The 14,561-nt window shown below is 56.8% G+C and overlaps 7 protein-coding genes across 7 annotated transcripts; 4 read left to right on the top strand and 3 right to left on the bottom strand.

Annotated features, from left to right (window-relative positions):
• Window positions 1-78: 78 nt before the first annotated feature.
• On the top strand, window positions 79-604 carry BJ171DRAFT_422497 (uncharacterized protein; the record flags this gene model as incomplete). Its single annotated transcript, XM_053107550.1, has 3 exons — window positions 79-214; window positions 345-475; window positions 554-604. 3 exons carry the CDS (start codon window positions 79-81, stop codon window positions 602-604), a joined length of 318 nt encoding a protein of 105 aa, XP_052968280.1.
• A 225-nt stretch (window positions 605-829) lies between these two features.
• Window positions 830-2,860, bottom strand: BJ171DRAFT_580276 (uncharacterized protein; the record flags this gene model as incomplete). Its single annotated transcript, XM_053114033.1, has 7 exons — window positions 830-1,353; window positions 1,482-1,658; window positions 1,781-1,816; window positions 2,003-2,080; window positions 2,167-2,363; window positions 2,476-2,590; window positions 2,743-2,860. 7 exons carry the CDS (start codon window positions 2,858-2,860, stop codon window positions 830-832), a joined length of 1,245 nt encoding a protein of 414 aa, XP_052968279.1.
• A 1,753-nt stretch (window positions 2,861-4,613) lies between these two features.
• Window positions 4,614-5,768, bottom strand: BJ171DRAFT_499079 (uncharacterized protein). The gene is made up of 4 exons (XM_053110437.1): window positions 5,671-5,768; window positions 5,056-5,501; window positions 4,955-5,016; window positions 4,614-4,918 (listed from the first exon to the last, which is right to left on the bottom strand). The coding sequence occupies exons 1-4, from the start codon at window positions 5,755-5,757 to the stop codon at window positions 4,833-4,835; spliced, it is 681 nt and encodes a 226-aa protein (XP_052968278.1). The 5' UTR covers window positions 5,758-5,768; the 3' UTR covers window positions 4,614-4,832.
• Window positions 5,769-6,662: 894 nt separating this feature from the next.
• On the top strand, window positions 6,663-8,296 carry BJ171DRAFT_499067 (molybdenum cofactor synthesis domain-containing protein). Its single transcript, XM_053110436.1, has 4 exons — window positions 6,663-6,897; window positions 7,038-7,327; window positions 7,469-7,737; window positions 7,897-8,296. Exons 1-4 carry the CDS (start codon window positions 6,865-6,867, stop codon window positions 8,214-8,216), a joined length of 912 nt encoding a protein of 303 aa, XP_052968277.1. The 5' UTR covers window positions 6,663-6,864; the 3' UTR covers window positions 8,217-8,296.
• On the bottom strand, window positions 8,296-10,090 carry BJ171DRAFT_42863 (uncharacterized protein). The gene is made up of 3 exons (XM_053107858.1): window positions 10,008-10,090; window positions 9,501-9,827; window positions 8,296-9,394 (listed from the first exon to the last, which is right to left on the bottom strand). Exons 2-3 carry the CDS (start codon window positions 9,820-9,822, stop codon window positions 8,376-8,378), a joined length of 1,341 nt encoding a protein of 446 aa, XP_052968276.1. The 5' UTR covers window positions 9,823-9,827; window positions 10,008-10,090; the 3' UTR covers window positions 8,296-8,375.
• A 485-nt stretch (window positions 10,091-10,575) lies between these two features.
• On the top strand, window positions 10,576-11,037 carry BJ171DRAFT_499062 (uncharacterized protein; the record flags this gene model as incomplete). Its single annotated transcript, XM_053110435.1, has 1 exon — window positions 10,576-11,037. A coding segment is annotated over one exon (340 nt), but the record flags the coding sequence as incomplete, so codon positions are not given.
• A 267-nt stretch (window positions 11,038-11,304) lies between these two features.
• Window positions 11,305-14,504, top strand: BJ171DRAFT_499061 (uncharacterized protein; the record flags this gene model as incomplete). Its single annotated transcript, XM_053110434.1, has 10 exons — window positions 11,305-11,465; window positions 11,747-11,830; window positions 11,921-12,079; window positions 12,193-12,321; window positions 12,394-12,643; window positions 12,764-13,233; window positions 13,324-13,584; window positions 13,674-13,771; window positions 13,926-14,026; window positions 14,136-14,504. Coding segments are annotated over 10 exons (1,692 nt in total), but the record flags the coding sequence as incomplete, so codon positions are not given.
• Window positions 14,505-14,561: the final 57 nt, after the last annotated feature.

Raw genomic sequence — 14,561 nt, 5'->3', positions numbered from 1 at the left:
GAGGGGCACCCCCTTAGTGACGCTCGCGAGAGCGATGAGGAGTTTGATCAGAAGGAGATGGAGGCTGCAAACGAGCTTATGGAGCGGCATCTCGCGAGCCGCGGCCATCCACAACCACCGCCCAAGAAGCAGCACCAGGAACCTGCAAAGGCCGTCCGAACCAGCCACTGGTATCTGACCGATCCCAAGCTGCCCGAGCGCTTCGACAGTCCCGGTAAGTCGGCGAGAGCCAATTGAATCGGCGGCCTCGTAATCGCCAGGGCAAGGGATAGATGTGCTGTCGATAGCTGGATGGCAGAGGTTCTGGACAGGCTTGCTTGTGCTGATCCGTGCGCTCTCTTCAGGCACTTGGAACTACAAGATCAACAAGCAGCATCCACTGTTCACAACGACTTCGAATCAATACGGTAGTTACTACCCGTCTATCCACGAGATGCCCCTCAAGTTCCACGGCCAGTCCTCGCGCTTCACCGAGGTACGATGTGCTCTTGGTGCCGATATGGTGCTGGTTGTGCATGATGCTTACGCTGCCAATCCTCCCGCCATACTCTAGCATCTCAGCCGCGCTGGACCCTATCGGAACTTTTCGCTCAACACCAAGTAGTGGCATAATAATAAAGTATCGTGGATGGCCAGCTCCTGAGCTACAGAACGACTGCTATGGACTCATGTGTACCCACTTTGTTCACACGAGACACTCAAGGGCAAGGATCGAGTTGGTGCATCGTTAGCGTGTACGCATGTGGGGGTACGTGGGTACGACAATATCGTCAGATCAAGTAACCTCCGAGTCCGCTCCATGTGTCAGCGACGCATATGCCCGAGGCGCTCACTCCTCGAGCTTGTCCAGCTCAACTTGAGCAGGATCCATCTCGCTGTCGACGTAGGGGTCGATAATGCGGGCCAGGAAGAGCAGGCCCTTCGCGAGAGTCTTGCGGCCCTCCGTAAGCCCGTTCTTGACGTGGGGATCTTCCAGCGCCTCGTTGGCAAAATGCTTGCCGTCCTCGAGGGCTTTCCAGAGCGGGTCGAGGATGAATCGCTTTGGGTCGGACTCTTGAAGCTCGAGGAGTCTCTCCAGGCCTGCCAAAATGGCGTCGCGAGTCCGATCGCGAACCATCTTGATGGCCTTGACATCGTTGGAGGCCTTTTCAGGGTCCTTGGTCTTGGTCGTGATATTGTCGCCAAAATGGATATAGAGACGCTCGTAGCTCCCGGGGACGGCTAAGGGAATCGTCAGGTTGGAAAACTCCGTTCCAAGGATGGCAGAAAAGTCAAAGTCTTGAGGGCTGATCTCGTGAACGATTTGAAGCATGTCCTCGACACCAACGCTGGCAACTGGAATGATGGTATATCCTGCGGGCACAACCAAGCATGGATATGTTAGTCCGGTGCTGTTGCTGCCGCTGCTGCGGCGACGGCGGCAAATAGCGCCTGGGATCGACTAAACGCTCAGATAGATGCGCTGGTGATGACATGCTTACCATTTCGGATAGCGCTTCGGGCAAAGTTGACCTTGCCCATCGGCCACATCAGCCCGTACTTTGCATCTTCCTTGGACTTGAGTGCCTCCTTCATGCCTCCGGGGAATATCACGACGGGGTAGCTCGCCTCCATGAGCTCTTCCAGTGTGTGCGGCTCGTTGCAGACACCACCAAAGTCTAGTGCATCGCCGGTCGCGGCAGAAGCAGAGTCAAGAATGCACATGTGGTCGTCAGTACTGGCGAACCACTACAGTCGACACTGGCGTTATCGTTCCAGCGGCTGCGGCGGCGATACTCACACTCTATGAGATGCTTGTAAATGGGAGTCTTGAAATCTACCAACAATCAGAGAACGGATCAGCACTGGCTCAGGCCTCCCTCTCGAGATGCATTGACATGCACAGAGATTCACTGCGACTCAGTCAATAGCGAGCGGCGTTGTCCGAGGGGATTGAGACCACTTCTGTGCCGGTGGTTTGGTTCGAGCCTCGTTCATGTGTTGCTGCGATGGAGGTACTCACGGAACGGCTCCCAGATGGTCCGGACGAGTTTTCCCGTCTTCAGATAGACAACGGCAAGCAGAGGGAGCAGATCCAGGCCTTGTGTCGGTGGCGGTAGATGCGACGGAATCATGTTAGTCCACGCAGCCGAGTGCGCCTCATGTTTGCTCTGACGGATGTCTTACCGTAGAGATTCTGGTTGGCCACAAGCAGAGCCCGGCCATCCTCGGGGAACTTGTCGGCCCACTCTTCAACAGTTGGGGCAAAGAGCAGAATCAGGTTGGCAAGCACCTGCAGCAGAATGTTGCCGGGCTGCTGCCACTCGGTCGGGCTCGGCGCCACCTTGACATCCATAAGGAAGGCATAGGCGACGGAGATGTATCTAGCACATGGAGTTCCCCCCCCCCAGTAGGTTATCAGCTGATGGTATGGTGCCCGGTTCGAGCGACTTGGGATGCTTGCATGGGACGACAGACTGGCGACGCTGCTCTTACCCGGCCAGCTGGACCACGGACTTGTAGAGGAGAATGAACAGCTTGGCAAAGCTCTCCTTGGACTGGGGCGAGAGGTTTGAGGTGAAGCTCTGGTATCCAGAGTGGATGCGCAGGACTGAAGACCCAAGGCGCATTGAGGGCATGGATGCCACCGGCAAGAGTCGTCAGCAAACTGGTAACCCCGGCCAAACCCACCAGGGACATGATGGCAGCAACACCACAGACGAGCATCATGGAACCGGCCAGGGGCACCGGGGACATGCTTACCTGCTTTGCCAATCTGGGGGAAGCTAAGCGCTGCCTTGGCGATTGCCTCCGGCAGCGAGCTTGATGCTGCTGCCGGGGCCGGCGACGACGACGACGACGATGATGTCTGGGACGACATGGCTGCGAGATGAATGCCGAACAGGGCGCTGGGCGTTCGGCTCGGCTTTGGCTGCCCCATCACGTGATAATGTCGAGGCGCCAGCCCTCCCGGCATTGCCCGTCGACTCACACTATCAATTTTTTCCGGCCCCTCGCGGCTGCTCATCTCGGTCACCTGAAAGTCACGTTGTATGTGGCGCAGCAAAGTTGGAATCCGGCCATGGTCGGTTGACGGCATTTGGTATCACCTTGAGCCGATTGACGGTGGTGGTGAGCAATTGGTGTGGAGGAATGACCAATTGTATCATTGTTGGAAGCTCCACTCCGATTGCGGACAAGAACCACCACCATCTGAATCTCTCTGGTTGGAAACCTAGTCAAGCGTGACTGTGTCAGCGAGATGACATGATCGTTTGGCTATCAGGCAAGACTCACCTTGACAAGATGTCTTCCCACGACTGATTGAGCGAGCGATGTGTTTCTGGATCTGAATCAAGGACGCCACTGCGCAGTATCTCTGCCAGCCCAAAATGCGCTGGTTTTGAGGAGATTCTCTCTTCCCCAAGGGCAGAACTGTCATGAACCGCGTTCCCACGCCCGGTGGATGGTTTCATGGGCGCCCCAACCCGTGTCCTGTTTTCTTGATGTGCAATGTTGGGTAAGGCACTGACATGAAACCTCCCGGCGGGCGAGGGAAACGTTCGGATCTAATCTCCCCCCGTCGCAGATAACCAATCTCCCTTGTAGTGGAAGAAAAATCTGCGGCGAACAAGGACGGCGTTTAGAGATATAAACGAGGTGCTGTGGCCTCAGAACCAGCACCTCACCTTGCCTCTTGTATCCTGCCCTTAGCCTATTGAATACACTCCCCTTCGTCCTACGACCGTCCGTTCGACTACCATCAGCTGTCTGGTGCCAAAGTCCAGCTCCGTTCCTGACAAGAACCAGCCATCGCTGCTATTTTCTCGCCAGATGGCTCCCCACAAACGAAAGACACCCCCCGATCCCGACCCGGGATCACCCAATGACTCTCCTGTGGCCAAGAAGCCCAATATCAAAGCATGCCCATCCTGTGGCCTGACCAACCATGTTAGGCCCTTCACCAAGAAGTGCACAGCCAGAATCGACAGCAGCCCTGCCTCGGTCGCTGAAATGGTCAGCCAAGCACCCAAGGTCCCTGTATGTGCCACGTGCAAGCAAGTGGGTCATGCCAGAAGCAACACCCCAAAGTGCCGTTTCTATAACCCACTCTGGAGCTCTACCCTGCCTGGCTGTGGCCCAAACGAGCAAGTCAAGGCCGACTACTCGATCATCAAGTGCACTCTCGATGCCATCATCAAGAACGACACCTTGCACGACAAGATCGAGGAGACTGTCCGAGCCATGACTCAAGTGCAGTACGAAGCATCTCGTCTCCTGGAGCTGCATCTCAGGCGGTGCTTGGACGAGGGCATCACCCTCCCCACTGTGTCGTCGAGTGAACCCGCGTTCGTTCGAAAGTGCTTCAATATGGTGCAGACAGGAACAGTGGGTGCCAGGACGAACACCCCAGAAGATGACAGGCACATCATCAAAACCTATGAGATGTATCGAAGTGCATGGAGTGGATCGTGTATCCTGCCTCCAGTGTCCCTTCCAAAGGGTACTGGGTCACAGGTCCTTGGTTTGGCTGACAAGGCCTATGCCGTCAACTGTGAGACCCATATTCTCGATCGGTATTGGTCCCTTCTACGCCGATACTGCAATCTGGTCCTGGTTGCTCCGAAGGATGTCAAACGTCACACACACGTCGACAACTGTGTCAAGTTGATGGAGAATCCCCTCTCCAAGACACTCCTCGGTGATCTGAGGAAGTCCTTCGCCCACCATGCCGACCAGTTGTATGAGTTTCGGTACGAAAGCCACCAGGACCTGTACAAAGTCGTACCAATTCTGGCCAGTGAGGTCTCTCGACTGACCCACCTGAAGGAGGCCCTCTTCATGGTGGTCTTTCAGAAGATGATCATTCCCAGGCTCGTGAGGGATACCGATGTTCTGAAAGGAGAGCGTGGACGACTGAACGAGGAGATGTGTCGCGCTATCGAACGTAGGCAATCGGATCAATACAACGCACTCCAGACCCAGCACGAGGAGGTGTGCAAGCAGATCGCTGTGAACACGAAGCGGATCAAGCGACTGGCCGATCGACTTGCCTAGACCAAGAAGCGCCTCAACACCCCTCGAGCACAGTGCACCTTGGTCCCTCTCTGCGATGCCCGAGCCAAGTACATCAAGCTCGACACCAAAGCACTGTGGGAGATCCTTGGATACCAGACTGGCACTGGTCTCAAGTGGGACGACCTGAAGACCAAGGTCAACGACACCACAAAGCAAGAGTCCTTCTGGCAGACCAACTTCAAGCTGGATCCGAGACTCTTTGGTGCCAGGAAGGAGGGCAAGCAGCTCTTTGGTTGCGAGATCACCACCGATGGAGTCGGGTGCTCGATCACCACACTCAGGTACAAGATCCTGAAGAAGGATCCTGATGCCAAACCAGAACCCGTGGACAAGGACGACAAGGCGAGCGCACTCACTCCCGAGAAGAAGATCCAGACCAGGGTCGGTCCCATTGACGACTCTCGGACAACCTGGATCGGGATCGACCCTGGTGTGGGATCGATCTTCACCGCTGTGATTCGGGCACCCGGTCAACCATCCATCCAGGAGCAAGACGGTGTCAAGGTGACCAAGGCACAGCGTGCCAACGAGAAGATCGTGTCGTTCTCCAACAAGGAGTACCAGCATCGATGTGGCACCACCCAAGCGACCAAGTGGATCCAGAGCACCCACAAGATCCTTGGTCTGCAGCAGTGGATGAGCACCACACCAAGTCCCAAGATCCCTGGGTTGGCTCCCTTCCTGCAATACATTCGCCATGTGTTCGATGGAGACATGCTGGAGAAACAGCTGTACTTCAGCCTGACCCGGCGACGGCGGTTCAAGCGACTCGATCTCCACAGCAAGCGACAGCGCACCGTCCACGAGATGTGCAAGCAAGTCATCGACCAGGCACCAAAGGAGACCGAAGTGGTGATTGCCTTTGGGAATGCCTCCTGGAAGCAAGGGAAGGGATATGCATCCAGTCCCAGGAGACTCAGGTTTGTCAAGTACTTTGAGCAATTCCACCACCACCAGAGACGACCACCAGACCGATCCGTCTCCAAGATCCATGTGTGCTCGGTGAACGAGTTCAACACATCCCAGGTGTTCTCACATTGTCGGGAAGCCAAGCGACTCGAGTCACCCGAGTATCTTGATATCGAGAAGCCACATTATGTACGGAGCTGTGCAAGCTGCCATACGCTGTGGGATCGAGACATCAATGCAGCCAGGAATATGATCTCGGTATGCCAGTCGATCATCGCCACAGGAGATCGGCCGGGTGTATTCAAGACTGTGCTCCCGAAACCAAAACCACTCGATTGCCAACCAAGACGGGAAACAATCACATGGCCTGCCCGCTGGGCCTACAAGTCAGTCGGCGGGTTCAGACATCTGAAGCCAGGAAGTGACTGTCCCGTTTCTTTCTGGATAGACTGTAAGTATCTTGCACTGTTTCTTGAGTATTTCGACAGTGGATGCCGGGTCGCCCATATTCTGGGCAGTCCACTTCGGGGTTGCCATCCCTCTTGGGATGGTCGATGGGAGGTGGTTGACTCCCTTGTGCAAAGTGTGTGTGTGTGTGTGTGTGTGTGTGTGTGTGTGTGTGTGTGTGTGTGTGTGTGACGGCGAGAGGCTTCTCGCCTTCCCTCGGGGGTCTCTCGCCAGAGACTGCTCTTCTCGCCGACCGAGGTGGCTCCGAGAGCGCGTTTTTTCGTTCTCGCTCATTTTTTTAACAAGAAATTTTTTCATAGTGTCACATCCGCGTCCAACCAGACCGAGCTCGCATCTTCGATCTGCATCGTTCTCGAACCCGCGGCCGAGAGCACACAGCCATCGTCGGTCGGCCGTCTCTCGTCGGAGTCTTTGAACTTCAGTGCAGCCATGTCGTTCGTGCTTGCGTCGCGGTTCCTCAAGGTATCTTGCTGTCTCCATGCTCGATGCCTGCGTGTCCATGATGCAGGCTATAGCCTTCCGCATCTCCGCGGGACTTGCCCAGGGTGCGGACTCATTGCACGCCATTTTGCGGACCCGACCGTGCGCTCACCACCACATAGCCCGGCACCCCGGCACTCGTCCGGTACACTGGCCTGGTGCTCACCGACTCGATCAAGAGATACTCAAGCACCCGCGCTCCCGGCTCTGTCGGATGCCTCATCATCGGCGACGAGATTCTGAACGGCAAGACCCTCGACACCAATTCGAACTATCTTGCCAAAGCATGCTTCCAGCACGGCCTGGAGCTGAAGCGGATTGCTGTCGTGCCGGATGCGCAGGAAGAAATCGCCGACTCGGTCTTGGAGATGTCGAGCAAATACCAATACGTCTTCACCAGCGGCGGCATCGGGTTCGTGTCGCAGAGACGGGGTTTCGCTGCTTGGCTCTTGGTAATGCCGGTCCGCAGGCCAAGCACGCAGCTGCGGATTTGCACATCTGGCATCTAACTGCCACTGCGCTGTGCTTGTGGGTCATTGCGGATAAACTGCAGACCAACCCACGATGACATCACATACGAGTCGATTGCCAAAGCATTCGATCTGCCGCTCGTCCTGCATGAGCCAACGATCCGCCGCATGGAAAACATCAAGTCGGCCCAAACAGGCAAGCGATGGATCTTTACCGACGACCCGGCGGACGTTGTCAAGGCCCGCGAGCGCATGGCGCTGCTGCCAACCGGACCCAATGCCCGTGTAGAGTACCCATGCCCCCATTTGTGGGTTCCGATCTCTATTGTGGACAATGTGCACATACTCCCAGGTACGTTCAGTAAAAGGCGGGACGCAGAGGGCGGCATGATGGATGCGGCGACTGGCAATCCACGCGACGGTATTCACTCGTTAAAGAAAGCCGGTTGCTTACGATTGCCGATCGGCATAAACGGACCCATGGTTGACTATGTGCGTCCGTATCCACCAGGCATCCCAAAGCTCTTTCGTGACCTCGTCGATGACTACTTCAGAGATTTCCTTGCATCCTCACAGCGCTTCCACCGACTGCTCATCGGGACCGCGCAGCTCGAGTCCACGATAGCCAAGGCCCTGACGGACATCCAGGCCGATGCCAGCCGACAAGATGTCAAAATTGGATCGTACCCGCTGTGGGCGGCGGAGGGTCAGGCTGGCAGGAATGTTCGGGTGGTTGTCTCGGTTGTTGGGCGAGACCAGGCCTCGGTGGAACAGTGGGCACAGAGAATCACTGCCGCTGTGGATGGCCATCCGTACACTCCGTCCGTCTAGTCCAGCTTGGGTATTGCGGCTGTAGAAACCACTGCAACTGCGCGCATGGGACAGTGCTGTCGAGCATACTTTGCGTCAGATCACCTCTGGTCGATACAGGAAATACTATTATTCATTGTGCTGCAGCTTGCGCGAACACGAACTCATATGAAGTGCCATTCAATCCGAATCGTCGCTTGGGACAAGAATGGCGGCATTTCGGGGATCGTCTGCCTGTGCCCTCGAACGGGACAGTTGGCCCTGGGACTGTGTCGTTCGTTGGGAACCGATCGTCTCCTCGTCGCTTGTGTCGCAGAGTCCAAGTGGTGGAGCCGATGCCTTCTCTGGCAGCCGGCGTCCGGGCGACTTACGAGAGCATGTGAGGTTTGCGGACATATCGGACGAGGATATCGACACCAAAACGGACTTGGCCTGCTTCCAACCAAGAGCACTTTGATTTGCAGCGCGAGAACCCCGAGTCGCTGGTTGTGCATGTGCTCTTGCGGCTGCCGTCGGTTTGCCATTCAGGGCTTGTGCCGACGCCATTTTGTTCTTGGAGATGCATCTGCGTGGTCGAGGCGAAGATCCGGATGCTGATCCAAGCGGAGCCACGGCAGTGAGATCCCTGGGGTGGTCTAATTCGTTACTGCTGTCCAAGCCTATGATGGCACCAGGCTTTCTCCGTGTTGACGATTCGTGCATTGCCGATGCGCTTGGCTGGCTGGGCTGGCTTGAAAGGCTGCCCACTGGGTCAGAGTCGTTGCAGATCGACGCAAGCTCGCTCCTGTCGTTGGTATTCTCTTCTTCGCTGGACGAAATTTGGCACTCCGACTCCGAGCCCGAGTCCTCGTCAGCAACGCCGCCTTGAGGCGACCTCTCGCACTTGTCACGGATCCGGATTCTGAGACCCTCGATGAGACTTCCCCATTCGAGCCGCCGACTGCATCCAGGACAGGCGCCGGACACTGGCATCAGCTCGCGACCGGAGGATTCCGACGGACACGGGAGTGCACCCGCTTCCTGTGCCAGGAACCTCTTGGCAAGACATCCCAGATGGAAGATCGCCTTGCAGTCGATGCAGCCGACCCAGGAAGCGAGTCGGGCAAGCGATACATTGCAGGTGCATATTTTGCAGCAACGGTGGGTCGGCAGTGGGTCGGCGCCGCTGACGAGTTTGAGGTGGTCTTGACGATGGAACTCTATCGGCGGTTACGACAGTGTGCAGCCCGGGCAATCAGCGATCCATCAGAAGGGGCCAGCGTGCATCCGATAAATAAAGTGCATGGTGCTGGTCGCAGCACTCACCGGCAGCCACGGCGTCGCCGATATCGTACGGAAGCTCTTTGATGTGACCATACGATATCGGATATGGCAGGAAGGTGTCGGCGGATCGACTTGGAGCAGACGACCGAGGCAGCTTGAGATTGGGGTCAAGAATCAGGACTTTGAGGGGCCACCGACACCAGCGCTTCGAGGTCGACAACGATTCGAGGGCCTGCAGCCTCGAAGCCAGGGTCTTGGAAGATGATCTGGACTCAATATGACGGGTCCGGTTGGGATATTGCCAGGCCCACTCGAACTGAAGGGCAGAGTTGCGATTGGGGAATCCATAGACCAGCAGAACCATCTCGACTGGTGTGGTGACGACACCAAGACCGAGGGGATGGTTGAAGATGACATGGTGAGTTAAAGGGCCGGGCGCGGCGAGCCAGACCGCTCGACAAGTGATCGCTGCAACCATAGCACTGTCGGCGATGACTGCGAGGTCGCAAGAGATCCAGTGCGGATGAAGCTGTATCGGTGCTGCCTTACCTGGCCGGTACCGCGACGTCCTTACTGCCCCGCCCTTGATCTCTCCATTGTGTTGGCGCAGACGACGAATAGGATCTACGGGCAGTGCCGTCGGCCATCGGGTTCCGGTGTGCGTCAGTATCGTGGTCCGAAAGCGGGCTGCTGGTGCTGGTGCTGGTGCTGGTGTTCACGTCAATCGGGATGCTGAACTGCACCTGGTGTGGATCCGACATATGTGTATGCGCGGCTGGTGCTCGAGGGACGAGCAGGCCTCAGCAGATAGCAGCAGTAGAAGGGCAGCGACAGCGGGGCCTGCTCCGGCGATGCAGGTGCTGATGCTGATGCCGATGCTGATGCCGATGCTGATGCCGATGCTGATGCTGATGCTGATGCTGATGCCGATGCTGATGCTGATGCTGATGCTGATGCTGATGCTGATGCTGATGCCATCGCGGGCAAGGGCACGGGTGTTGCTGGTGCGGGATGCGGGACGAGAAGTTTCGATCAGGCACCCACGTGACGCGGGTCCATGGCCCTCGGCGCTCTTGGCGGCTCTCGGCGCTGAATGCACCCTCGCCCCATCAACACCAATGAAACTCCTCACCACCCTGTCCGTCGTCCTCCTGCTTTCCAGTCTCGCATCCGCATTCGCATCCGCACCCATGGTCGAGTCCGTTCGCCCAGTCGACCCCGAGCTCAGGATCCAGCAGCTCCAGCAGCAGATCCGGGACATGGATACCAAAATCATCCACCAGCTCCAAATCAACGCCAAGTATGCCTCGTCTTGGGCTGTCCGGCCCGGAGGCATGTTCCGAGGCGAAGAGGCCAATACCGGCGGCATCCCGCGGAACGTCGAGGGAGAGCAGCGCCTCCAGCAGCTTCAGGAAGCCAAGCAGCAGCTCGAAAGCGAGCTCGCTGCCCTGCGATAGCCCCGCTTGTCCTCACATATGAACGAAATGTCCTGAATGTCGTCGTCATTGTTTTGGTGTGAATACACACGATAAGCCATGCACAGTTACCATCTGCCCATGGAGGCATGGCCTTTGCCCTGCGCCCAGTCCCGTCGCCTGGGGCTCCTCTCCTCGTTCGGGCGCTGGAGGGGTAGCTTTCAAATCAGTGTGGTAGCCGTTCTCATGGCACAGAGTTATGTTCGGGCTGGATATACATCGCATTCGACGAGCCACACAATGCTCCATTTCGTCCTGGGGCAGGCCAAACCTCGTCTATCGAGGGCTTCGTTTTCGTCGGCAGAGGCTGTATTGTTCTGCGCCGTCTTGCACCATTTGGCTCGCTCGCTTGAAATCTGGCGCCGCTGCGTGTTTGGCTCGCGGCTCGCTCTCTTCCTTTCGTTTCGCTGATCGACAACGGCTGCTGCTGCTGCTGCTGTTGCTGCCCCGAATCCCGCACATCCTCCTGCATCCGCCGTCTGCCATGGCCGAAATCGCTCTGCAAGTGCGCCGCAACGCCGAAGAGTATCGGGTACGTGTCCTCCACAGACAGCCGGCTTCATGGCCAACGAGCAGCCCCGATCTGGGCTCCCGATCGGCTCCAAGATAATCCTCGCGGGGGATGTCGCTGGCCGGATATGGACTTCGATTCCGCAGCATTCGTTAACTTTGCTCCACAACCTGGCCCGATCTCGAATCCGGGATCGGTGTTTCTGGACGAATGCTTCGATTCCGCCAAATGAATACCATCGATATCTGGACACCGCATGGCGCTGGCTCGCTGCGAATATATGCCGACGACGCCGACCGCAGGAGTACGTGCAAGATATCCTCACCTGGGAGAAAGACATCAAGGCCAAAGATCGAGCTGCCCGCAAAGCACCCGTCTGGGGAGAGGTATCGGATCGATCTGGCTGTTTTATCGCAGTGGTTTCCAATCCCCTTCCATCCCGCTCACACCAACTCGCCTCTGGCCCTGTGCTGCAGCATATCCCTCCTGTCCGGAGCCGTGGCGACATTGTTCTCGGAGATGCAGAAGTGCACATCCCATCTCCGTCGGCGGACGCAGCTGACATCGGGGATGGGCCTGCAAAGCCCAAGAAGATCAAGAGCTCGGACTACCGTGCCTGGGATAAGTTTGACGTGGTAAGTGCGCAATCCAACTCAGCCATCCACTCAGCAAAACAGCGAGAGAGCTATGGTTGGACTGAGATCACAGAGTATCAACCGTCTGCCCCCGACCATCTGTTGATCGACAGGACAAGGCCCTCCAGGACATGGACGAGCAGGAAGAGAATCGCACACAGCCTCCCCCGACTCCCGCCGAGTCCAAGCAGGTCCTTGAAGAGCAGTCCCGGATCGAAAAGTCTTTGATCGAGAAGGAAATGGTGAGGCTGCTGCGGCGATACTCTGGGTAAAACCGCCGACACGCGGCTGATCCAATTTCAAACTGGCACCAGGGCAACGAGTTCTTCAAGAAGGGAGACTATCAGCGTGCCATCACTCACTATGGAAAGGGCATGAAGTTTGATCCAACCAACGCCGTCCTGCCCCTCAACCGAGCCATGGCCCTGATTAAGACGCAACAGTATGCAGAGGCCGAGCGGGACTGTACGCGATGTCTGCAGCTGGACTCGAAGAACATCAAGGCGCTCTGGAGACGCGGCCTGGCCCGGAGAGAGCTGGGCCAGCTCGAGGACTCGAAGAAGGGTCAGTTCTCTATCGAGAGCACCTCGGCGACCTCAGGCGGCTCCACGGCCAGTGCTAGTGCAGATCGAGCACTTGCATCGTATGAACTGCCACATAACAGTCTTTCCATCCGTTTTCTAGATCTGGAGGCTGCCGCAGTCCTTGAGCCCACCAACAAGATGATCAAGGACGATCTTGCCAAGCTTTATGAAAAGATGCGGCCTCAGAAATCACCGTCTCCAACGCAGCCTGCCTCTGCGGCCGAGCCAAAGCCTTTGGCAATCGCCAAATCATCGCCGGCCAGCGCCGCTCGGGTTCAGTCGGCGAGTTCTACAGAACCAAAGAAAATTCCCGGCAAGCCTGTCCGCCGCAGACTTGTCATCAAGGAAATTGGCGAGCCGATCCCTGTGACGAAACCACTGCAGCGCAACGACGAGGAACCACCCCGCATCAACCCAGCGCCACCGCACCGCCCATTTGAGGCCACTCCGAGCGACAGTGCTGTCGAGGCAGCCTTGGACCCCATGTCCTCAGCGACACCACCGGCTGCATCAGCCATTTCGATGCTGTCAGCTGCACCAACCGCGACCAAGCCCGATGACACTCTGGACGTAAGTTAGTCTATCGTTTGCGGCAAGCTCAGGACACCCTACTTCTCCATTTCATTTGCAGATCATTTCACTAATGCGTTGCAAGCGCAGCCCGAACCACACACTCTCTCGAAGAGCATTAGCGAGCCAAGAAAGGGTCCGCTCATCCAGGAGCTTATGGACACCACCGCCGCCACCGCTGCCACCACGGCACCCGAGATCCGGCCAGGCGGAACGGCCCCATCCACGACGCAGCCGTATGCCAACGCAGGCCCTGTCTCCAAGTTCTCTGTGCCCAAGACCATGTTTGAGTTCGAGCGAGACTGGAAGAGCGTCAAGCGGGACGACGAGCAGGCCTACAAGTACTTCAAGGTGGGTTCAGCGCTCCGCAGTGTATTTGCTCCTCTGTCTGGTCTGGCATCGTCCCACAGCGACTGACTGCCCGACTTATCCGGCTTCAGGTCATTCCGACCACCGACTACTCCAAGATCTTCAAGAATGCACTCGACAGCGACTATTTGGCTCGGATCGTCGAGATCCTGCAAAAATGCTACATCGGGTATGGTGTCTTATTGCACGGGCTCAAACGCCTCTATGCAGGATATCATCCCACCTATCACCTGGCCGTCCGATGGATTGCAGCGGCCGCTTCCCGCAAGCCCACGGCGCTGTTAATAACCATTCACAATACCGCTCTCGTACACGTTGCATAGCTCTGAGCCGACAGATTCAATTTACTTGGTTCTGGATAGCCTGTCCAGGCTGCCGCGCTTTGAGATGACCCTCATGTTCATGTCCAAGAAAGACAAGACTGGTATGCAGGATTTCGCATTGTGGGGAGTGTTTGCGGGATACATGCTGAGATTCACTCGATCTTGATCACTGATGCCCCCTGTTCCGCCCCTTGACTGATTCTGCGACAGGCCTGACTGCGGTGCTGGAGCACCTGCGCCACCACTCGCCGGGTAGTGCGTTTGAAGCATCAGATGTCGATCGCCTCCAGCGAGCCTACAAGATTTGAATGACACTGCAGCGATGTGTGTCGCGGTGGCTTGGATGGCATCCGGTAATTCCTTGAGACTAATGGCGCAGCCTGCCATTGCGAATGTCACCGCGAATATTGCAAAACAATGTGCTTGCTCGTGCATTTGTTGCGTCCACAATGGCGCGAGTGCATGTCGCTTGCGGCGTGTGGGTATACACTGTATTCAGGGGGAAATGGGACACCTGCCCACAACCCATTTGTCAGCGCAGTATGCGATGGCATGCGTCTAACTATGCCATAAGAAATAGAGCAGATCACTTTGGCAGCCTCCGAGTGAAGACCACCCTCCGAGTGAAGACCACCG

The sequence above is a fragment of the Polychytrium aggregatum genome (assembly GCF_025602895.1).
Source record: "Polychytrium aggregatum strain JEL109 chromosome Unknown BJ171scaffold_12, whole genome shotgun sequence".
NCBI lineage: Eukaryota > Fungi > Chytridiomycota > Chytridiomycetes > Polychytriales > Polychytrium > Polychytrium aggregatum.
The sequence above is the reverse complement of the archived record's forward strand: the minus strand, read 5'-3'. Positions and strand labels throughout refer to the sequence as shown.